General features: G+C 52.6%; 1 protein-coding gene across 1 annotated transcript in view; it reads left to right on the top strand.

Moving 5' to 3' along the window:
* Window positions 1-18879, top strand: part of VSTM2L (V-set and transmembrane domain containing 2 like) — a 38416-nt gene extending 19537 nt beyond the window's left edge. The window contains exons 2-4 of the mRNA XM_012803856.1: window positions 8209-8378; window positions 9763-9813; window positions 18607-18879. Coding sequence (XP_012659310.1) covers window positions 8209-8378; window positions 9763-9813; window positions 18607-18879 — 494 coding nt within the window. The remainder of the gene's footprint in view (window positions 1-8208; window positions 8379-9762; window positions 9814-18606) is intronic.
* The last annotated feature ends 6075 nt before the right edge of the window (window positions 18880-24954 follow it).

Genomic DNA, 24954 nt, shown 5'->3' on the forward strand with positions numbered 1-24954 from the left:
CTTGAGCCCAGGAGTTGGAGGTTGCTGTGAGCATGATGCCATGGCACTCTACCCAGGGGGATAGCTTGAGGCTCCGTCTCAAAAAAAAAAAAAAATCTTTCTGGAAAGGATGCATGTAGAATCTTTGAGGCCAGGCACAGTGGCTCACACCTGTAATCCTAGCACTCTGGGAGGCTGAGGTGGGTGGTTTGTTTGAGCTCAGGAGTTCAAGACCCACCTGAGCAAGAGCGAGACCCTGTCTCTACTAAAAATAGAAAAACCAGCCAGGAGTTGTAGCGGGAACCTGTAGTCCCAGCTATTCAGGAGGCTGAGGCAAGAAGATTGCTTGAACCCAAGAATGTGAGGTTGCTGTGAGCTATGATGCCCAGGAACTCTACCCAGGGTGATGGAGTGAGACTCTGTCTCAAAAGAAAAAAACAAAAAACTTGTGGATTCCTTGAGCTAGAAGGTGAGAAAACGGAGTGCCGTTTACTGAGCACCTGCGTGCGCCAGGCCTGGGTTGTGTTACTTTGTGTAATCCTCTCACTGGCCTTCTCTTTCTCCCGTTTTTCCAGATAAAGAAGCTAAGGCTTAGAGAGAAAAGGGACTTGCCCAGATCACACAGCAGGGAAGTAGGGGAAGCAGGATTCGAACCCAGGCCTGAAAACAAAGCCTTAGCTGTTTGTGCTGAGCCAAGGCTTGGCAGGTGGGAAGGCGTCTGGCCCTGGCCTTGAAGGGCAAGCAAGGTCCTCCAGGTCATCTCTTGTCTTTCCCACAAGCCAGACCCAGTGACTCAGGCCAGGACCACGGAACCATCTCCTGCCACTGATGCACCGATACCCAGGCTGGGGTTAATTAATACATTGCTCCCCCAATTAAAAGCAGAAAGGAAGAAGATGTTGCATTCAATCAAGCTCCTTTCTTCTTCTCCTTCAGAATCCTAATTTGTGGATACCGGTTTTAATTGTCTTCCCAGCGAGCCCAGCCCAGCTCAGGCCCTCAGGCTGGAGAAGACAATTGCATCCTTCTTAAAAATCTATAATTATACCAGGCTCCCTGGGGACTGGCTGTAAGGAGTTACCTGAGCAGGGAGGGGGCAGCTCAGGGGCAGGAGAAGTCAAAGAGGAGAGATGGATTTTATGCCAAGCTCAGCAGTGATGCTAGTGGGGATTAGGGATCTGGGTGGCTGGAGGGAAAGAGGGGGGGGTGAGGGGCTGGCTTAACAGGCTCCCACTCTAGAACCTTCTAGGACTGGGATCAGGGGAACCAGTTACCCGTTCTGTGGCCTTGAGCACATCATATAACCTCTTTGAGCCTCAGCATCCCCATCTGAAAAATGGGGATAATAATGATCACATCTACCCCAAAGCGTCATGGTTGAGAGCATGAGAAAATGCTTGCCAAGAGCCTGGCACGAACCACACAGGTTATCATTATTACATCATCATCAGAATAGACGTTGATCACCTTCCAGTTTCTGGTGCTGATGCTGTGTCCTCATTCACAGAGTTAGGAGAGGGAGGAACTTCTTGCCAATCAGGGCTGCCCACTTTCAGGGGAGGTGAGAGAAACTGAGCTGCCCAGCTCTGGAGGCGTGCAAGTGGGATGCAGAAGTGTGGAGCCTGGTGGCTGAACTTGCCTGATAATTCAGACCAAATCCTGGTGGGGACTGACCAGTCCATGGATCCTGGTCACAACTAGGTTTAAAATCCAGCTGTGGCTCGGCGCCTATAGCTCAACCGGCTAAGGCGCCAGCCACGTACACCTAAGGTGGCGGGTTCGAATCCCCAGCCAAAACAACAATGACGGCTGCAACCAAAAAATAGCCGGGCATTGTGGCGGGCGCCTGTAGTCCCAGCTACTTGGGAGGTGGAGGCAGGAGACTCGCTTGAACCCAGGAGTTGGAGGTTGCTGTGAGTTGTAATGCCACGGCACTGTACCCAGGGGGACAGCTTGAGGCTCTGAGTCAAAAAATAAACAAACAAATAAATAAATAAATAAATAAATAAATAAAATCCAGCTGTGTGTGAATCTTGGGCAAGTCATGCCACTTTCTGAACCTCACTTTTCTCCTCTGTCAAATGGGTGTGGATCAAAGAGCATTAGAACCAGCATCTGCCGGTGCTGAGTATGCAGTGGGTGCTCAGTGAATGGAGTGTTTTTGTTTGTGTTGTTTTGAGACAGTCTCTGTTGCCCTGGGTAGAGTGCTGTGGCATCACAGCTCACAGCAACCTCAAACTCCTGGGCTCAAGCAATCTTCTTGCCTCAGCCTCCTGAGTAGCTGGGACTATGGGTGCCCACCACAATGCCTGGCTAATTTTTCTATTTTAGTAAAGATGAGGTCTCACTCTTCTTGCTCAAGCTTGTCTGGAACCCCTGAGCTCAAGCGATCCATTCACCTCGGCCTCCCCGAGTGGGATCTGAGCCACTGAGCACAGCCCAGAGTGGGTTTTTTTAAACAAAGCCCTCCGCATTGCCCTGCTCCTGCCTTTGCATTCAAGGCTCCTGCCATCTGATATACTTTCCTCCTGGCTTCTGCTTGTCCGTATCTGCCCATCCTTCAAGTCCAAGCCTATGTGCCCCTCCTCTCTGAAGCCTTCCCAGATTCCTCCCCTCCCCAAGGCCCTCCCCTTTCCCACACCCAAGGTACTGCCCTCAGGACACACATCTCGTTCAGATTGTCTGAGTTGGTGGGGCTCTCAGGACCTCAAGACCATCCCTATTCTATGGAGGAGCAAACTGAGGCTCAGAGAGGGAGAGATCCTCCCAAAGTCACACAGGAAGTCTGTTGCCAGAAACAGGCTCTGTCTTCTATCCCTGCCCCCCAGCCTAATGTTCCTGGTGCACCCACAGTCTTCTTCTTCTGAGGCTGCTTGGGGCAGGCCTGGGACAGGACTTCCTGTTGCTATCTGTGGGCAGAGGGACTCAGATTCACTGTCGAAAGCCCAAGGCCTCAGTTTCTCCACTTGTCTTGTGGACATATTGCTCCCTTCACCTGAGGGGACCTCCCCCAAACCACCCTGCCTAGGCAGCTCCTAGCAGGGTCTGAGGGGAACAGAGAGACCCTGGGACTAGAGCCCCTTGTGGGGAGAGGGAGCTGGTGGCCACACCCACAGCTGACTCACCTGACTCCCATGAGGCCTTGGAGCCTGACTCCGTCTCTGTCCTCCAAGGCAAAGCCTCTTTCTGGGCCCAGCTCAGGACTACCTGCCGAACTGGGGCCGAGGGAGGGGGGCAACACCTCCTCAGGGAAGCCTCCCCTGATTGCCTCCAGCTGGGTGAAATTCCTCCCTTCTGCTTGTCCAGGCCTCTGTGCTCAGAATGAAGCAGACCTCCTCCGACCAGCCCATAGGCCTGCAAGGTTGGCCATTTGAGACTGTGCCTTTTACAAGCAGAACGAGTTTCTTTTTTTTTGAGACAGAACCTCAAGCTATCCCCCTGGGTAGAGTGCCATGGCATCACAGCTCACAGCAACTTCCAACTCCTGGGCTCAAGCGAGTCTTCTGCCTCAGCCTCCCAAGTAGCTGGGACCACAGGCGCCCGCCACAACGCCCAGCCATTTTTTGGTTGAAGCTGTCATTGTTGTTTGGCGGGCCCGGGCTGGGGATTCGAACCCGCCACCTTAGGTGTATGTGGCTGGCGCCTTAGCCGCTTGAGCCACAGGTGCCGAGCCAGAATGAGTTTCAACAGTGTGGGAAGATCACAGACTGGGGAGTCAAACAGGCCTGGGCTCACACCCAGACTCTGCCATGTAGCCTTGAAGGCTTTCTCCCGACACTGGGCCTTGGCTGTTCCTCTGAGCCATGACCATGGTGGAGGGGGGACCTGGGGCTGGCAAGCTCATCTCCTGCTAGGACGTCGGCCCCATGTGACCACAGAGCACAGCCATGCAGCTAGGGACTGAGAGGTGCTGTGATCAGGTAAAATGCAGGCTGGTTTCCACAACTTGACACTTACAAAAAAATGGAAAAGTCTCATTAGTAATTTTCCTTACATGCTGAAATAATAACCTTAGGTTAAATAAAATACATCATTAAAATTAATTTCACCTGTTTTTTTTTTCTTTTTGCTTTTTTTCATGTGCCTACCAGAAGGTGGAATGTTCCATGTGGGTCTCTGTGTCTGTTGGGCAGCACCACTCCAGATGCCCAGAGGGCCATTACTGGGGTCTGGGTGGAGGGCAGCTGTGTGGTGGGGTCCCCCCAATGTGCTTGTCCCTGCCAGCTGGTGTGCTCTGGCAGGCTCCAGGCTCAGGTCTGTTTGGGGCTGAGGGGACTTGGGAAGGATTCAGGCCTGGGCCTTCACCTCGCTGACCCCTGGCTACTGGGTCACCCTAGACCAGACACTGCCCTCTCTGGGCTCTGCTTTCTACATCAGTAAAAAGAGCTGATGGGCCACGGTCTTCCATCAGTTTTGTGGGGCCTGTGGGCTGGGGGAAACTGAGTGAGGCCAGATGGAGGCCCAGCCCCTCCCCAGGTGACCCTGGCTGAGTCTCCACCTAAGGACAGCCAGCTCTGCCTTACCCTCCACCCATGAGGTCCATGACAACTACCTCTCATCCTCAGCCCCCAGACGTGGCTCCTCCTCACCTGTTTCTGGGAGAGGGGACTACAGTGGCCAAGTTCAGCAGGCCTGGGCTCCAAGCTCTTTGCCCCTGGTTGAGCAAGTCCCCTACCGGCCCCAGAGCCCTTCCCCACTTGTGTGAGGGGAAGTGGCAGGCACTTTCTGATCTGTGTGGCTCAGGCAGTGGCACTGGGGGAGGTCACAGCTGTGTCCCTCCTGTTGTGTTTTGGCCAGACAGGGTCACACTGTTGGTCACCTCAGATCCAGTTGGGGGGCTTGCCACTTCTCTCCTTCCTCTGTTTGCAAAAGGCCCCTGGTGCTGGGCATGAGGGGCCAGAATAAAGGCAGAATCCAATGTCCTGGAGCAAGGAGCCAAGAACCCACTCTGGTCACCTCCTGGCCCCTGCTGGTGGCTTAGGCTCTCCACACCCTCCATAGTTCTGCTGCAGTTCACAGGTGTCTGTCAGGAAAGGCTCCGAAAACTGGGCCTGGCCCAGGAATCTGAGAGTGGGGCCCCTAGCTCTGGACCCTGCCCTACTACTGCCCACTCTTGTCTGTTCATTCATTCATTCAAAAAGTATTTACTAAGTATCTGCTATGTGCTAGGTGCTATTCTAGGAGCTGGGGATATATCAGTGGACAAGACAGGCACAGTCCCTGCCTTCTAAGAGTCAGGCACAGTCCCTGCTGACAATAAGAATAAATAAAATAAGTGTATTATTATAGCTGTTCTGTCTGGTCCAGTAGCCATTACCTATAAGTGCCTATTAACATCTAAGTTTAGGCTCGGCGCCTGTGGCTCAAGTGCCTAAGGCACCAGCCACATACACCTAAGTTGGCTGGTTCAATTCCAGCCTGGGGCTGCCAAAACAACAATGACGGCTGCAACCAAAAAATAGCTGGGCGTTGTGGCGGGCGCCTGTGGTCCCAGCTACTTGGGAGGCTTTGGCAGGAGACTCGCTTGAGCCCAGGAGTTGGAGGTTGCTGTGAGCTGTGATGCCACAGCACTCTACCCAGGGGGATAGCTTTGTCAACAAACAAACAAACAAACACAAAATCTAAGTTTAAATGAATTAAATTAAATTTTAAATTTAGGCCTTTCATCACACCAGCCCCATTTCAAGTGCTCAGTAGATATATGTGACTGGTGGCTACTGTGCTAGCTAGCTGAGATAGAGAACATTCTCTTCATCACAGCAAGTTCTATAGGCTAGCACTAATAGTGTGGAAAGGGAAGGGTGATTTAGAGTGCTGAGTTTGAAGGTCAGGGTGGGCCTCCTGGAAGAGGTGGCCTCTGAGCAGATACCTGAAGCAGAGGAAGGAGGAAGCTCCCTGGGTGTCTGGAGAAGTGGGTTCCAGGCAGAGGGCTTGGAAGGTGCAAAGGTCCTGAGGCAAGATCCCAGCTGGAGGGCTGCAGAAGGCTACTGAGACAGGAAGAGAACAAGGAGGGGATCAAGTAGACAGGAGATGATGTAGGGGGACAGCCCCATGCAGAAGGCCTTGGCAACCATTTTAAGGACTTTAGTTTTTATTCTGGGTAGGAGGATACCATGGGAGTTTTTTTGAGACAGAGTCTCACTATGTCGCCCTTGGTAGAATGCTGTGGCATCTCAGCTCACAGCAACCTCAAACTCTTGGGCTTAAGTGATTCTCTTGCCTCAGCCTCCCAGAGTAGCTGGGACTACAGGCACCCACTACAATGCCTGGTTATTTTTTGGTTGTAGTTGTCATTGTTGTTTGGCAGGCCTGGGCTGGGTTAGAACTCGCCAGCCTTGGTGTATGTGACTGGCACCCTGGCCACTGAGCTACAGGTGCCAAGCAATGGGAGGGTTTTGCCTTATTGCCAAGTGGCCCCTGGCTGCTATGTTGAAATCAGGTATCAGGTCGTGGAGGGGGAAGAGTGTAAGCGGGAGGCCAGGGAGAAGGTTGCCCCAATATGGTGTGTGAGGGAGGATGGCAGCTGGGCCAGAGTGGCAGCAGAGGTGGGGAGACTGAATGGGGACATAAGAAGAAGACAGGTTGGAGCTCCTGGAAGCCCAGGGCCTCAGCTGTGATGGTGAGTGTGGGGCTAGGTAAGGGTCCTTTCCACCAGCCGCCAGGGTGGCCTGCTGCTCCTTGAGATACAGATAGTCACAGCTTTCAGGTTAACTGTGTCAAGGTATCTCCCGCCATCCCTGGCGTGTGTTCAGTAACTTGGCAACATTTATTCTTATTAAACAGGCTCTGTTTACATGACAGTGGCCAATCCCCCTGAACCTCAGAGGACACAGAGAGCCTCCATCAAATGTTTTGTAAACCTTTGACCTTGGGGATCAGGAACATTTCAAACTTTCTCTTAGCCCAGAAACCCATGACTCAAGTAAAGCTGCACATGGGAACCCGTGTGCAGAGCAGAAAAGGCCAAAGCTTCCAGATGGAGGTGTTTGTAAGTCCCCACTATGCACAGCCCTCAGGATCCCGGGGACAAGGCTCCAATCCAGAACCTCTGCCTTCCAGCCCAGGGCTCCCCCTGCCTCCTGCACTGAGCTGGGCTGTATCTCTGCCCCTCTGGACCCAGGGTGCTTGTCAGGCGGTGGCAGCCAGGAGGGGCTGGGTGGGGGATGAGGACTGACAGCCACAATGTTCCCTGGGTGACCTGCACGTTGCCAGGCATCTTTCCAGGGCGAGATAATCTCTCCTGAGGAGAGGAAAGAATTCTAATTACATCTCAGGACAATATTTGTTTGGGGAGACGAGCGAGACAGAACATAAGGTGGGGAGGGGCGTTGGGTTGTATTAAGTGGGGATTAGTTTTCTCATTTACCTGGCAGTGTGGCAGGACAGCACATGGGGCAGGGCCCTGCTGGGTCAGGGGAACCACCTAACCTGGGGTTTGTCAGGGCGGGTGTGGTGCCCACTGTGACCTGAAAACAGGGATCAGCCACTCTGTGCAGGAGCCCGGCTCCCATGGAGCACCCATGCAGAGTGCAGAGCGGCAGGAAGGGGGACCTTCCCAAGATCGTCAGGGAAGCCCAAATGGGGGGCAGTGTTCTTGCTGAGCTTTGCCGGATCTGAAGGAGCCAGCTGACCAAAGAGGGGCCCAGGGAGGGACATTCCAGGCAGGGGAACAGCCAGGACAAGGGTGGGGTGGGAAATTGAGGCACGTTCACAGAATGAAGAAGAAACCAGGGGAAGAGTCTGGGCTTTATCCCCACGTGCACTGGGGAGCCCTGGGAGGGCTCTGGGCAGAGGAGAGGCTGAGTCTGCTTTGTTTTTATAAAGATGGCATTGGCTGCTGTGCACAGAGGCTGGGAAGAACCAGGAGGGGAACTGAGTGGGGTGTCTGGAAGGATCTGGAATAACTAATGAAGCAGCCTCCTCCCTGGCCTCCCGGCTCCTGGCTTACCTGGCTTACCGCTTCCAGTCCAGCCCCGCTCTAACCCCCTCAGGCATCTCTCCCATGTGGCCTGCAGCGCCCAAGACCTGCTCTTCACCCCCATCTCTGCTGCTGCACTCACCCGCACACACCTGCCCCGCTGAGCTTGCCGGTGTGCACCTGAGCCAGGTCTGAGCCTGCTGTCTGCCCTCTTCCTCCACCGTGCAGGCCTGGTTGCTGCTGCACCCTCCAGCCCTCGTGTCCCAGCTCTTTCATGAGCCTCTGTCGCATCTCCCCTGTTTCTCATACAGCCTTGTTCACGGAGACACCCCACGACATGACAGCGCGGACGGGCGAGGATGTGGAGATGGCCTGCTCCTTCCGAGGCAGCGGTTCCCCCTCCTACTCACTAGAGATCCAGTGGTGGTACGTGCGGAGCCACAGGGACTGGACTGACAAGCAGGCGTGGGCCTCGAGCCAGGTAACGGCCCTGGGAGATGCCCTGGTTGGGCTGGGGAAGTCCTGAACCCCACCCAGGTGGGGTGTTGCTCTGCCCCTCATCTCCTCCGAGGAACACAGACCCCAGCTCCTGGGGCTCTGCAGCACCCAGCTGTCTCCTTCCCCTCTCCCTTCTGGGGTGGGGGTTTTATATGATGATGGTGGCTGACACCACTATCTCCAAAAATGGAGGCTTATTATGGGAAGGGGTAGGAGACAGTGCTAGGCTGAGCACCTGAGTGGACCACAGCTAGAAGGTCCTTCTAGAGAGCCCCTTTAGTGTACAGGTGGGGAAACTGAGGCCAGAGGGCCAGGTCTGGTGACTCACTTTCCACCACTCCTCCAGGCTGCCCAGGAAGTCATTTTGTAATGGACACCTGGGCAGCATTGTTGCTGAGTTCCTTTGCAAGTTCATTCACAAGCATGCATGGGTGTGTGCAGCAGGCTTCCCTCTCCACACGCACATGCTCATACCTACACCTGAAGCACAGATGCTACGGGTGCCCTGCCACATGCCAGGCGCGCACCAGCCCTCTGCCACCAGCCCCACTGCCAACCACCAAGCCCTGTGACTCTACCTGCAGATTTTCTCTGAACAACAGAGCCTGCTGGCCAGCAAGGCAGGCAGGAGGAGCCCCACCCAACACCCTTCCTCAGCCCTCGGCTGGGAGGGCTGAAGCCTGTTCTGTACCGTCTCCATGCTATGAAAGAGCCTCTGACCTTTAAACAAATACAAGTACATATCAAACTCTGTCTTGCTCTTGGGGATGTCAACTCCCTAACGCTTCCCACCTGCCATACGCAAGCTTAGCGGAGACTCCAGTGGGCAGAGAAAGCCCTTGGTCAAAGAGTTGTAGATATTTGCAGCTCGAAGCCTCTAGGATCCAGGTGTGTGGGGAAGGATGTGTGGGCAGGGTCATGACAGCATTGGCTGCAAACGCAGGTTCACACGTGTGACCCACCTATCTAACACACTCACAGATAGATACGCAGGCACAGACCCACCTATCTAACACACTCACAGATAGATACGAGGCAGGCACAGACACACACGCACAAAGCTGATGCTTAGATTTTTGCCTGTTCACAGTATACAACCCAGAAATATGAGCCCCCCTGCATATCTAAATATGTAGCATGTGCCGTTTTATGTACGTGCATCTCCTTTATCTTTTCCTCTGACCACCCCCCTCCATACCTTGAGTGGGCAGAGAGAGCTGAGGGACCCCAACTCCAGAACCAGGGCCCCTGCACGCCATCTGCCACAGCTAGAATCTCGGCTGTTGTCTGTACCCCGCTGTGGGCCTCCCCCCGCCCCGTGCTAACACCTTGTCTCTGCTCTTTCCACTCCTCCCCACTCCCAACAGCTAAAAGCATCTCAGCAGGAAGACACAGGGAAGGACGCGACCAAAATAAGTGTGAGTTCTGAAAATGATTTCTTGCAAGGGCTCTAATGGAGGGCACAGCTGGGACTTAAAAAAAATTGGGGGGGGGGTCCAGTTTAGCAGGGAGCTTGGGCAAGAAGGTGGAAGAGAAGAAAGAGAGAAGGAAAAAAAAATGGCCCTGCTCTGGTTTTTAAAAGCCGGAGATTTTTCAAGTTCATTGAATGACAGGCACAAAAAATGACAGGGAAAAGAAGATGCATTCTCTCCTGGCAGGGCCAAGGCTGTGTGCGCCTTGACACTTCAAGTCTGTCTCAGCAGCATTTTTTGTTTGGGGAATCAACAGGGTCTAACGAGCTGTTTTTTTGTGGCCCTTTGTGACTGATGGCTGCACCATCTCGTGGTCACTTGGTAATCTGGCCCCAGGGATGGGTCAGGGGCATGATAGCTGCAAGGTTTCCGAGCCCCCAGGCCTTCTTACGTATTGGCTCATGTTACCATAGCTACACTATGTAGATAAAGCCAAGCATTCACCCATTTTACAGGTAAGGCAGCTGAGGCTCAGAGGGATCAAAGACTTGCTGGAGGACTGGGCGTGATGCCTCACACCTGTAATCCTAGCACTTTGGGAGGCTGAGGTGGGTAGGTTGCTTGAGCTCATGAGTTCAACACCAGCCGGACCAAGAGCGAGATCCCTGTCTCTGAAAAATAGTCAGGCATTGTGACAGACGCAGTAGTCCCAGCTACTTGGGAGGCTGAGACAAGAGGATTGGTTGAGCCAAGAGTTTAAGGTTGTTGTGAGCTATCTCTGTCTCAAAAAAAAAAAAAAAAAAAAGACTTGCTGGAGGTCACACCAAGAGTGACTGGTGTTGCCAAGCTGCCTAGCTTCATCACTTCAGCTCTTTTTCTCCAGGCTGTGCTGGAGCCCAGTGTGGCTGGGGCCCAAGAAAGCTCATGGAGTGATGGTTTTGTGAAGGCTGGGGTGCCCAAAGCTAATCCTGGAAAAGGCAGACAGGATTGAGACAGCAGGGGAAAGGAGGAGGGAACATGGATTACAGGGGACTGGCCTGGGGATATATGTGGCCATGCGATGAGATGGGATTTGTGCCTGGGGCAAGAAGGCAGCCTGCCAGGAGGCTAGAAGTCCACCAGCAACACACTCAGAAAGTACAGGTGCCCGTGGGTCTGAATGTGCGAGTGTGTGCAGAGGAGTGACCTCTTCAAATCCATTTTTTTATGCTTGGCTTTTCTGCAACATTTCAAGGACTTGTCATGGGAGAGCTCAGGAGCCCAGGGCAAATTCAACACAGATGAGCAGTGGAGCTGCACCCTCCAGCCAGAGGCTGTGTAGAGAGTGGGCCCCAGGAGAGGTGGGAAGAGCCAGGTCAGGCAGAAGAGGGCAGCATGGAGGCAGGGAGGCCAGCACGGAGGGTTCGGTACCCCTCTGGGAAGAGCAGGGGCTCTTTGCCCTGGGGCACTGTTGGTCTGGAAATTCAAGTCATTTCAGCTCAGGGCAGCTGTGGGCCCACCCTCCACCCCTGCCAAGGGCCTATCCATATCTAATGCCCATCTCTTGCCCCAACACCCATCAGTTAAGCCCAGGGAAGGTAGACATCTGTGTGTGTATTAATATACCCGTTCACAGCCACTCTCCTGTGATTTTGTTTGGGGTTTCAGGAGTGGCTGAGGCAAAGGAGAGACTAATCTAATTGATTTAGAGGATTAGAATGCGAGGCTGCTGGGTCCCACGTGAGGGGAATGTAACGACGCTAATTAGTTAAATAAAATAAGTGTGCTCAGCGTGATTGTGCAATCACCACCACCACCACCCACCCCCAGGCCCTGCAATTCCTGCACCAGCTGGGGCTCTGGGGCTCTGGATAGGAAGCGCACAAATGGACCTGGGCCGGGCTCCTCATGTAGACAGCGCTGCCCAAACGACGGTTCTTCCACATACAGACGCCTGTAGGCGTATGCCACCCTGCACGCCTGCAGGCAGAGGAGACGGCTCAGACTTTCCTCTGTGGCCTTCAGGTCTCTGCTCCGCTCTGGGCTCACTCCTCTCACTCCTCTCCCCTCCCAACCCCAGCGCCTTTCTGCCTTCTGTGCCTCCCACCTCCAGGCCTTTGCCCGGGTAGACTCCTGCCTAGAAAGCTGTTCCTCTCTCTCTTCCTTCTTCCTCTGACCCAGCCTCACACCTCACTTTCCCCCACCGGCCACACTTCTGCTTGTCATTATGCATTTGTGTTATTTGCTTCATGACTGTCTCCCTCAGAGACGGTGGGGCTTGGATGGAACCTGCCTGATTCACTGTGACCCTTCTAGGGTCCAGCACAGAGCCTGGCACGGCAGAGTATGCCCAATAAATATTTATCAAATAATTATCACATGTACATAACGTGCAGGCCAACATGTTTGGCCAGATGTTTGTGTATGGACATGCCACCATGACGTTGATCCCATGCAGACACCCGTATGTGGATGGTGGCGGCGCAAGTGAAGGAGCTCACATGGGGACCATGGGGACCATGGGGCCCAGGAGAGCCCAGAGCCTTTGTCTGGGGGGCACAACTGAGTCAGGCAGAGGTCTAGGCTCAATACTCCCATGTCTGCTAAAAATCCCAATTTGGACGGAGTTCTCCTGACTTTTAACTATAGGGACTTAATTCGCTTTTTTGGAAAGCACCGTGAGCCCCAGTGCCATCTGTAGCTTGTGGGATCTCGGGTTCCAGGAGAACGAAGTGCTGTCAGCTTCCAGGGTCTTGATGTGCCGAGAGCTCTGGGACCCTGTCAGGGTGCACGTTGACCTTGGGAAGGTTCCACCTCTGAGAGTCCACCATGCTGACAGCTAGGTGGGAACTGAGAGGACACAGTGGCCCCAGCACAGCTCCCTGCATCTCCCCATCAGCTGTTGTCCAAGGCACATGTGAAAATACTCTGGAAACTGTAAAGCGCTGTGCATTCGGCCGGCCTGTGAATGACAGTTGTTCCCGGGGTGGAAATTTGTTAGCATGAACTTGTGAATCATAAGACTCATTCCTAGCAGGAGGGCAGGAGGCAGGCAAGGGAAGGAGAAGAGCTCAGGATCTCACAGGGAGATCACTTACGTGGTAGGACAAGCATCTGTGATAAAATAATAGTAACAATAATAATATAGTGGCTAACATTTACTGAGTGCTTCCCATATGTTAGGAAACATGATGAGCACTTTACATGAATTATCTCCTTTAACTTAGGGCCTGGGGATGGACCCCTGGCCTAAAAATGTCTCCCTGGGCGGCTTGCATATGCTCAGGACTCCACCACAGGGCCTCATTCCTACGGCTCAGGAAAACATTCCTGCTTGTTGGCCATTTTCAAGTTCCGGAAGTTTTTCTTTTTATCTAATTAAAGTCCCGTGTGCTAGAATTGAGATTAATTTCCCCTTAACCAGCTTAGCAAGTAAAGATGGTCTCCACCTTCCTAATTTTAAGACAAGGTGAAATTCTCTACAACTGGTCCCCTGGGATGTCTCTGGGCAGGCCTGCGAGATGGGCGTTTACCCAGTAATCACACATAATGTAAAGTAAAATTACCACTCTGACCATCAAATAAGGAGACCTGCCCGGGCAAGAGGGGCCTGACCTAGTCTGGGGGCCAGGAAGGCTTCCTAGAGGAGGTGCTATTTGAAGTGAGTGGCAGTGTGGTGGAGTTGATGATGGTGGGGACTCAGCTGGGTGGGTATGTTGGAGGAACTACTGGGGCCTGTGTGTCTGTCAGCCACCATGGGAGGGGCATCAGAGGGTTTAAGTTGGGGGCATTTTGGAAAAATCTATCTTGCTGTCATGGAAGAAGAGGTCGGAAGGAGCCAGAGTAGCTATGGGGAGACCCAGGAGGAGGCTGGGATGATGGCCCCAATGAGAGAACCTGGGACCTGGCCTTGCCCAGTGCTGGGGGACCCAGATTCTGGAAAGAAGGGGAAGGAGTCTGATGATGTTCAGAAGGAAGACCAGTGGGATTCAGGGATGGGGTGTGCCGAGCGTGGGAAGCATATAGGAACTGTGACTTGGTGGGGTGTGGCTGGTGTGGGTGAGGCCCTCTGGGGTCCAGGTTTAGGGAGACCTTGTGTTGGGTTCTGGACATGCTGAGGGGCAAGTGAAGCAGCAGGTAGAGATGATAGAGGCTTAGAGCAGGGCCCAGCCTGGGGCCATCTGACCCCTTCTCCCCAGCCCAGTGCCTTCCCTGGGACCACCAGCTTAGCCAGGAAGGCACATGTGGCACCAATTGGCACCACCCATTCTTCCTGGCATGGGTGGCAGGGAAGATCCCGCCCTGCCCACTCTTGAGCTTGCCCAGGGGTGTCCCTGCCTTGCCAGAAAGGCCTGTGCCATGGGCAAGCAGGGAGGAGGCTGAACTTGACCGTTGCCAGGACTTGGCCTTGTCTCTTTCAGCGTAATTAGGTGCTTAATTGTACTGCTAAGGCCTGTCGATGCCTGTGCCGAGGTGATTATGATTTACAGTTGGGCTGCATGGCTACCATGTGGGGGTCTCCTCTCTTCTGGGGCTCTCTAGGGTCACAGGAGGGCTGGACCATGGGCTTTCTGTACATGTATGAATGATGACATCCCTCAGGCTGCTCCTACCACACCCAAGGAGCTAGAGCCCCCCTCCCATGGGATAGGCCTCTGATGAGGTTTTGGGCTGAGCTCCCACAGACATGGAGGGTTAGGGTCCTGGGGACAAGGTAAAAAGATAGACCTGTAGTTTATTGCTCGTAAGAGGCTCCCCAGAGGTGCGGTGATGGCCTGGTCTCTGTCACTAGGTGAATGACCTTGGGAAAAATCACTTTGCCTCTCTGAGCCTCAGTTTTCTCAGCCATACAGTGGGTCTCTTAGATACCTACTACATCATGGGGTTATTATAAGGTTTAAATAAGATTACTAGGCTGGGCATGGTGGCTCATGCTTATAATTCTAGCACTTTGGAAGACCAAGGTGGGAGGATTGCTTGAGGCCAAGAGTTCAAACCCAGTTTGGGCAACATATCCAGACCCCATCTCTACAAAATATTAAGAAGTTAGCAGAGTGTGGTGGTACGTGCCTGTAATTCCAGCTATTGTGGAGGCTAAGGAAGGAGGATCCCTTGAGCCCGGGAGCAATGACACCACTGCACTCTAGTGTGACCAATAGCACAAGACCCTGTCTCTTAAAAAAGCAATAATAAGATTGACGAAGCTTTAGCTTCATATCCTCTCACAGTGATTGAGTGCTCCGTAACCATTAGCTACTAGTGCTCCATTACTGCGGTTACTGTTTTTGTTAAAAGCATGGTTATTTGCCTTTTCCAGATTGTGCTTAGAGGCACAGACCACTGGGGTTGGGAGGGAGCAGTGTCTGAGCTGTGTCCCCACATTTGTCCTGTAGGAAGCTGGCTCACTGAGCTGCTGGATTAGGCCTTGACGTCTGGGTTTTCTACCAGACCTTCAGCCTGTCCACATGGCCGGGGTCTGGCTGGTTCCCAGTAATGTTTCCAGCGCCCAGCTCAGAGGAGGCTGAATGCTTGTTGAATGAATAACGAGTCTAGCCCAAGGAAACTGAGGCCAGGGTCAGAGCTTGGCTTCCCACCAACCCCTGTCCTCCTCTGAGAGGGGAAGAGACCACCGTTGTCCGCTGGCAGAGGAAGTGACAGAGGGGAAGGGAGCTGGCTGCTCCTGGGGAACCGTCCAGGCCTAAGTGGTCCTGTTCTGGGGTAGGGGAGGGGGGGCGCGGGCTGGGCTGCACTGTGCCCCCTCCCTAGGCGCGCTTGCTCCCAGGGCTCTGCATCATTACTCCATTAGCGCCTTGTAGGGTTGACAAATGAAGGATAATTAATATCCGTGAGGGAAACAGATGTTGAGGTAATTCACTCCCGCTGCGCCTTTGCAACAGCATCTCCTAACTCACCCGAGAGTGTGGCAGGACCACAGGCCCTCTGCGTGCCCTTGGTCAGAGGTGATGGAGCCAGCAGGACAAGGTGGGCTCCTGCTGGGCCTGCCACTGGGGAGGGGACGCCCCTGCACCCAGAGAGCCAGCCAGAAGAGTCTCCCACTGCTTGTCATTGGGAAGTTCAGCCTGTGTCCCACCTTGCTGCCTCCTGCTGAAGCATCAGCCCAGGCTTCCCTGCTTCACAGGGGAGGGTGACCAGCTGGGAAGGCCTAGCCTAAGGGAGAATGAGCCCAGCTCCCCACTGCTGCCCACCCTGCTTCTGCCCTTCTGGGGCCCAAGAGAAGCTGCTGTGGCCCTGCCAGCTCTGGGTGACCATCTGTGAGCTGTCATACCATTGGGAGGGTGAGAGTGTGTAGAATCACACTTGGGTTCAGTTCCCAGGTCTGCTACTCCGTGACTTAGCAGCCCTGGATGAGTCCCTTTTGGAGCCTCAGTTTTACCATCTCTAAAGTGGGTATACTCATGCATGTGACTTACAACTAGAAAGCATGACATCTGGGTACCACTTCAGTTGGGGAAAGAAGGTAATGGGGTGAGTCCATTCATTCAAAAATTATTATTATTATTTACCAGGTGCTGAGCGCTGTGAAGGCTACTCACAGGAACAAAATAGATATTGTCCCTGCCCTCATGGAGGGTACAATTTAGCCTGGAAGAGAAACCAAGATCAAGCCAACAGACAAACTAAAAGATTCAAAATGAGATGATTGCTATGCAGGAAACAGGGGGTTGCAACAGGGGAGTTGAAGTCTTGGAGAAAGTGCAGATGGATAGGGTGCAGTGCCCAGGCAGAGGTCACACATGCAAAGACTGGATAGAGTTTCACCTTTAGGAGCCATTGAAAAGAGGCCTCCCAGGCAGCGCCTGTGGCTCAAAGGAGTAGGGCACCGGCCCCATATACCAGAGGTGGTGGGTTCAAACCTGGCTCTATCCTCCCCCTCCAAAATAAAAGAAGAAAAGAGGACTCCCAGGGAGGCCAGAGCAGATTATTGGGATGATTGGCAGTCACATGTGTGAGTCACACCTGCACAGGCTTAGAAACATCTACTGACTGAATTCACCTACCCCCTCCTCCTAGACCACCCTCATTCTCATCCTGCCACCCTCACTGCAGGGTGACCAGTAGGGGCATCCTACCGGGGGGCCTGGGCTGGGCTTCCTCCTCTAGGGGTTGAGGCTTGGCAGGAACAGGCCAGCTTCTCATCCCTTCAGAAGAAAGATGAGTAGGGGTCTGGTGAGCCTGTGATGTCAGCAAGGTGGTAAGATCAGGGAGCAAGACTGGGAAGGTGGTCACTAGCTGGCAGCTGGGGACTGATCACAGCTATTCTGTCTATGTGGCTCAGGGGCTACAGGAGGTGTTGCTGGGCTTGTTTGGCTCTAAGAAAGAAGGAGCCAGGGAAGGATGGAAGTCCCCTCCCCCCACCACTGCCTCTCTCCATAGGCCCACCTCCCTCTCCTTAAAAAACAAAACTTTTTATTTTGAATTACAGTCTCATAGAAAGTTGCAAAATAAGGTGGCGCCTGTGGCTCAGTGAATAAAGCCCCGGCCCCACATACCGAGGGTGGCAGTTTCGAACCCAGCCCGGGCCAAACTGCAACAACCAAAAAATAGAATGAAATTAAAATTAAAAATAGCTGGGCATTGTGGTGGGTGCCTGTAGTCCCAGGGAGGCTTGGGAGGCTGAGGTAAGAGAATCCCTAAGCCCAAAAGCTGGCGGTAGCTGTGAGTAGTGAGACTCTGTTTCTAAAAAAAGAAAGAAAGAAAGAAAGAAAGTTGCAAAATAGGTCACTGAATGTATCTTGTTTAACTACCCAGCTGTCTTTTCTGCTCCCAGCACAGCTTTATATCCAGGGCAGACTTACTCCTGAGAGCTTTAATCTGGAAACCACACAAATGGCCACTTAATAGGAGACTAGCTGAGCACAATGCAGTGTATCTGTGGGGTGGAATACTACACAGCAATGCAAAAGAACAAATTGATCTAGGTAGCACCGCGGAGCAATCTCATTGATGCTGTGCAAAAGGGGCCAGGCAGGGGAAGAAGCTGCACTCAAGAGAGTTTGGAACCAGGGAAAAGCTAATCCCAGGCCACAGAAGTCGGAATGTGGTTAACCCAGTTGGGGGTGGTATCATAAGCGTGGGGTCAAGGTGGTTACTCAAGTGTACACATGAGAAAAATTTCATCAAGCTATCTACACATTACTGTATATAAGGTAAACTTCTATTTTAAAATAAAAATTTTAAACCCAATGAAATAAACAGAAAGCCAAAGTACAAAGACAAATAAAACAAACACCTCTGCTCCCCCAACGGGAATGAACAGTTATTAGTGTCCAGATATGTTTATAGTCAGCCTTCATTATTTTTTAAAGGAAATATAACTTACAGACAAAGGGAGGACTTCAGTCTTCTAACCCAGGTCGACTCCCCTCCCTACGGAGGCAAGCACTGTGTTCCCTCCCTCCGGCGTAGTTTAAACTTCTACACATGGAAGACTCCAAACCAGTATGGAGCATTTCTATGCGTTTACTTATCAAAGTGGCAGCATACTGAAGTGGTTTTGCAGGGAGGTCTCCTTGCCTCCTGCAGCCACTGAACCATGCGTGCCCAGTTCTACCTCCATCTTTCTGAAGTATTCTGTTGGGTGGACCAGGCACTGTTTATGTAACTGTCCCTTTGATGACATTTATGTTGTTTCTACTTTTTTGCTTTGTAATTCACTCTTGTGAGGGTACAAACCCGGGAGTGCTCTTGCGGGAGGGTTTCTGGATGGGTCCCTGAAATGCTTTTCTCGGACCTCTGCCCCCATCATTCTCCCCCGCCCCGCCATGGACAGACGGGTCACAGTCTCTCTGTCGCCCCCAGGTGGTCAAGGTGGTGGGCAGCAACATCTCCCACAAGCTGCGCCTGTCCCGGGTGAAGCCCACGGACGAAGGCACCTACGAGTGCCGCGTCATCGACTTCAGCGACGGCAAAGCTCGGCACCACAAGGTCAAGGCCTACCTGCGGGTGCAGCCGGGAGAGAACTCCGTCCTGCACCTGCCCGAAGCCCCTCCCGCCGCGCCCGCACCCCCACCCCCCAAACCCGGCAAGGAGCTGAGGAAGCGCTCGGTGGACCAGGAGGCCTGCAGCCTCTAGACTGATGTCCCCGCCCCACGCTGTACAGAGTGCATGAGGAGCCGCTGGCCCGCCGGGGACCGGACTGCCTGCGTCCAGCCGCCTCCCCAACCCCGGGCTGCCCGTGGCCACCGCGTAGTCGGCCCTCTGCCCAGAACCCCTTGCTCAGCATGTAAGCCCCACCCCTCCCCTTTCAGACCCCACGCGGTGACCTGGCTCGGAGAAAGTGGCCCTGGGCACCAATGGAAGGACCGCACTGAACTCTGGGTGGCAATCATGCCAGGGCTCGGGCTGCCCTCCCCTTTCTGTCACCAGCTTCCGTGGAGTCCAGTGTTTTGCTTTGCTTGCTTGTCCCCACCCTGACCTGAGCCGGGGCCTCCCAGCCTTACCTCCCTCCTTTCCACCAGCCCCTGCTTGGACCTGGGGGTGTGGACAGTGGCCCCTCACAGAAGGTGGACTTCTGTGGTCTTCTGAGCGGAACTAGGGCCTCTCCCTTGGCGAAGGACTGGGGTGCAGAGCTCCCAGGAGGGCCTTTCTGGGCCGTGGCCATCAGCAGGGTTGCTCACAGGAGGCCTTGGAGGAGAGGATGCCCCCTTGCCTCCTGGTAGGTCCCTCCCACTCAGCCTTTTTACACCTAAAAACAGCTCCCGTCTGACCAGCCAGGGATGCGGGGGATGGGGAATCTCTGCCCTGGCACTCAGCAAGTCAGAGGGGGGCCCCTGCGCCTCTGACCCTCCCCCCATGCAGAGTATTGCACCAGCAGGACCCCTTCATGGGTCTTCTAGGCTCTCCCAGGAGCCCCCCTCTGCCAGTCCCCAATGTCCCAGCCCTCTCTTGGGGCCCATGCCAAGACCACCCAAGGGCCTGGGGCTGTTGGGAGCTCTGGGCCCCTCCCAGCTCCCTCACCATTCCTGATCAGGGGCACACCCACCCCCTGGTGATTTGTAAATATTTCTATTGAACCCGACAGCCCCTGGAACTGGCTCCAACCTCTGGCCACCCCTCAATAATGGAGTGGGGGAGATGGGAGAGGTTGAGGGCTTTGCCTTGGAGTGTGTGGGGTGCCCTATAAACATGATCCAATCCGTGACTACCAGCCAACCTGAATAAAGCTGTTTAAAAAAACCTTGGGCTGTGTCTTTCTGGGGCATCTGTGCCTACCAGCGGGACAGCAGGAGTGGAGGTGCTCTACACTCACACCTCCCTCGGAGCTACTGGGCCTGCTCTACCCCCCAGCCCCCAGCAAGGCTGGGTCCAGCACGAGGGGGGGCGGAACAGGAGAGGGTGACAGACAACCAGCCTTTGTTCAGCTATAAGCCGGTTACCAGGCACTTGAATTATTCTTTGATTCTGAGATAACCACACCCCCGAGTGACAAAACACGTTTACACAGTTCTGTGAATAATAATGAATGAAGCAAATACGTGTGTAGCCACCACCTACCAAACATCAAACTCCAGAGCACAGTCCACCCCCACAGCTGCTGCGTCTTCCTGCTCAGAACCCGGTTCCCTCTCAGAGGCAGACCCCATCCTGACTTTTAAGGGAATGCTATTCTTTTTTTTTTTGAGACTGAGTGTCACTATGTCGCCCTTGGTTGAGTGCCACAGCAACACAGCTCATAGCAACCTCAAACTCTTGGGCTTAAGCAAGTCTCTTTCCTCAGCTTCCCAAGTAGCTGAGACTACAGGCACCCACCACAACGCTCAGCTTTTTTGTTGTTGTTATTGTTGTCATTGTTGTTTAACAGACCCTGGCTGGTTTGAACCCGCCAACCCCGATGTATATGGCCAGTGCCCTAAACACTGAGCTATGGGCACTAAGCCAGTAATGCCATTCCTTTTTTTTTTTTGAGACAGAGTCTCACTATGTTGCCCTGGGTAAAGTGCTATGGCATCACAGCTCACAGCAACCTCAAATTCTTGGGCTTAAGTGATTCTCTTGCCTCAGCCTCCCAAGTAGCTGGGACTACAGGCACCCGCCACAACACTTGGCTATTTTTTTTTTTTTTCGGATGCAGTTGTCATTGTTGTTTGGCAGGCACTGGGCTAGATTCAAACCCTCCAGCTCCAGTGTATGTGGCTGGCACCCTAGCTGCTTGAGCTACAGGCTCTGAGCCAATAATGTCATTACTTTTTGTTTGTTTGTTTTGGCTGGGGCTGGGTTTGAACCTGAGACCTCTAGCATATGGGGCTGGTGCCCTACCCTTTTGAGCCACAGGCGCCACCCATCAGATTGTGTCAGTTTTTTTTTGTTGTTGTTGTTTTGTTTTTTTGTAGAGTTTGGACAGGGCTGGGTTTGAACCCACAACCTCTGACATGTGGGGCAGGCCCAGTAATGCCATTCTTAATGCTGTTTTTATAGTCTTCCTACCTATATGTAAGTCATTTTAAACAACACATAGTAGAACCTCCGTAGTTGACCACCTCCTTACACTGACAACCTCCTTAAGTTGACCTAATTTTCAAGACCAGACACGTACTACGTGTACATATCATTACAGTAGGCCTAGTTCCTTAGGTTGACCACATGTAGAGGTGACTAGTTTTTTGCAGTCCCTTGGGCAGTCAACTTACATAGATTGTACTGTATTTGGGTCTTGTTCATTCTGTGGAACTGTGTATGCACAGAGTCACACTGTACCTATTGTTCATGCAGTATTATATTTGTGAGATTAATCCATGTTGTATGTGTCTGTAATTTACTCACTTTTATTGCTGTGGAATATTTAACTGTGGGACTGTCTCTCAGCGTATCAACTTATTTGTTCATCCTACCACTGACCAGCATCTGGAGTGTGCTCCTGACTGAATGCTGTTGCCAACAACCCTGCTACAAGGACCCTAGTCTGTATCTCTCCGTATGCATGAGCACGAGGTTGTTGGGAGTGGCTTTGTGAGGTTGGAGGTTTAGGCACTTTATTTTGAGATCACATCTCCTGTGAAGTATCAGCATCCCCTTATTATAGTTGAGGGAACAGGCTCAGAGAGGTTAAATAACTTGCCCAAGGTCACATGGTTGTTGAATGCAAATCTCCCTTATCCCTAAAGCCTCTCTGGCCTGGACATGCCCCTCCCCCACCTCTTGCCATGCCCTGGGCTCTGGACTGCCTTTGGTCCATCCTACCCGCCATGGTTCTGCTGAGAAGCTGCCTGAGGACATGTTGAGTTAGGGCTCTCAGGTCAAGCCCTCATAGCCTGTGTCACCAGCTGGTCCCTCCTCTGTGCACCTGGAGACTGGGAACTGTTGAAATGATGGTTAATGTTGGCCTTGGATCCCTAGACCCCAAGTCTTATACACCACGGCAGCCCCAAAGCAGGTGTTGCAACCTCAGCTTTCCGAAGAGGACACTGAGGTTCAGAGGAGGGTGGGTTGGAGGATAGATGAATGAGGTCGTCAATAAACCAGGCTGTGAAAGCAGGCAGGGTTCTGGACCTGCTGCAGAAGCCAGGTGTGCCAGGGCTGGATGGTCTATGACCAGTGGCCCTCTCGGTCCAGTGGCTAGCCTTTATTCAACAAATTATGATCCCTTCCACAGATGTTCAAGTGCAAAGACAGCCCTGGAAGGCCCAGGCCCCTCTGGGAGTGTCTGGGAGGGTCTAACTTATGCTCGAGTGGTAGCAGTACTCACCAGTCCTACTATGTGCCAGGCACTAGTGAAGGGCTTTCCATACGAAGGTCTGAGATTCCACAGGGTCTCATCTAACCCTCCCAAGGGCCTGTGTCCCATCTCGGCACCTCCTCCATTTCTCTCCACTGGGAAGACATGTAGGGAGAGGAGAATGCCCTGCCTTTGCCCATCTTTGCTGTGTGGCTTCAGGCCAGGGTCCTTGCCTCTCTGAGCCTCAATTCCCTTTTCTGTATAACAAGGATGTTCCTGGGAAATATGCAAATTGCAACACAGTGAGATACCATTGTGTATGTGTATGAAGATACATTCTAGGATGGCTAGAAAAAGGTACAGTGAGTGCTGACAAGGGTGTGGAGAAACTGGAACCCTCATACACTGCTTGTGGGAGTGGAGCACGACTCAGCTGCTTTGGAAAAGTCTGGCATTTCCTCCCAGTGTTGAACATGGAGTTACCACGTGACCCAGCAATTCCACTCTTAGTATCTGCCCAAGAGAATGGAAAACGAACCTCCACATGAAAACTTGTACATGAACGTTTATAGCAGTATTATTCACGGTGGCCTCAAGTGGAAACAACCTGAATGTCTGTCAGCTGACAAATGGTCAGAGAAAATCTGGGCTGTCCAGACAATGGGATATTATTTGACAATTAAAAGGAGAGGCATTCTGACACATGCCACACCACGTAAGGACCTTGAGAACATTGTGCTAAGGGAAAGCAGCCAGACACAGAGAACCACAGATGTCATGATTCTATTTATGTGAAATGCCCAGAACAGGCAAACCTATAGAGAAAGAAATCAGACTGATGGCTGCTGGGGCCGGGGGAGAGGACAGGGGAAGTGATGGAATGTTCTAAAATTGATTGTGGTGATGGTTGCGCAACTATGTAAATACACAAAAAGCCATTAAATATGTACTTTATTTCTTTATTTTGAGACAGAGCCTCAAGCTGTCGCCTAGGGAGAGTGGCGTGGCATCACAGCTCACGGCAACCTACAACTCCTGGGCTCAAGTGATTCTCCTGCCTCCACCTCCCAAGTAGCTGAGACTCCCAAGTAGCTGGGTCCTTGGGCGCCCGCCACAACACCTGGTTTTTTTGGTTGCAGCTGTCATTGTTGTTTGGTGGGCCTGGGGTTGGATTCGAACCTGCCAGCTCAGATGTATGTGGCTGGCACCTTAGCCACTTGAGCCACAGGCGCTGAGCCTATTTATTTTTATTTAGTTAGTTATTTTTTGAGCCTGAGTCTCACTCTGTCACCCTAGTAGAGTGCCATGGCATCATCGTAGTTTACAGCAACCTCAACCTCTTGGGCCCAAGCAATCCTCTTGCCTCAGCCTCCCAAGTAGCTGAGACTACAGGTGCCTGCCACAACGCTGGGCTAGTTGAAATGCATACTCAGTGTTTTTCAACCTTTTTCATCCCATGGCACACTTGACCTTATAGTTCAACTTCTGCAGCACACTTAAATTATGTTGATCAGAAAAAAAGAGTAAGCCTGTAATTCTAGCACTCTGGGAGGCCAAGGCACACAGACTGCTTGAGCTCAGGAATTCCAGACCAGCCTGATCCAGAGCGAGACCGATCTCTACTAAAAATAGGAAAAATCACCGGGCAGTGGTGGGTACCTGTAGTCCCACTACTCTGGAGGCTGAGGCAAGAGAATCTCTTGAGCCCAAGAGTTTGCAGTTTTGTTTTTTTTTTTTGGCCAGGGCTGGGTTTGAACCCGCCACCTCCAGCATGTGGGGCCAGCACCCTACTCCTTTGAGCCACAGGCGCCATCCCAGAGCCCAAGAGTTTGAGGTTGCTGGGAGCTATAACGCCACGGCACTCGGTGTGTCAGAGTGAGATTCTGTCTCAAAAGATTTTAAAAAAGAGTGAAAAAGAGAATATACTTACTGTGCTTTGAACTTCTTCCAAAAATTATTTAATTAATTATCTAAAAATTTTGTTAGCACACCTAAGATCCTCTCATGGCACACCAGTTGAAAATCACTGCCCTAATTGAATGGTGAATTGTGCGGTACTTGACTGATACCTCAATAAAAAGCTCAATAAAGCTGTTCAAGACGCTCCTAACAACAGCGCAGCGCCACCCACCCAAACCAGGCACATGGGAGGCACTCAGCAAATTCCGGCTCCTATTAATGTTGCTGTGATTTTTATGGGAAGCTAGAGCGAAGTTATGCTTGACCTCAGGGAATAGCTGGCAGGGAGTGATGGTGAGGGACTGTAGAAAAACATGAGGCTGGAGGAGGGAAGTTCCTAAAAAAGGGTACCCAGGCTCTGCTTGGAAGGCAAAACTTCAGTGCACCCCCAGGGGAGTTGCAGGCCACTTCCCCCTTTGTGCTCAGCTTAAGAATAGAATGAGGGGGCTAGGCGCCTATAGCTCAACCGGCTAAGGCGCCAGCCACGTACACCTAAGGTGGCGGGTTCGAATCCCCAGCCCGGACCCGCCAAACAA

This window comes from Otolemur garnettii, unplaced genomic scaffold, assembly GCF_000181295.1.
Source record: "Otolemur garnettii isolate 467f Iridium unplaced genomic scaffold, OtoGar3 scaffold00023, whole genome shotgun sequence".
In the NCBI taxonomy this organism is placed as follows: domain Eukaryota; kingdom Metazoa; phylum Chordata; class Mammalia; order Primates; family Galagidae; genus Otolemur; species Otolemur garnettii.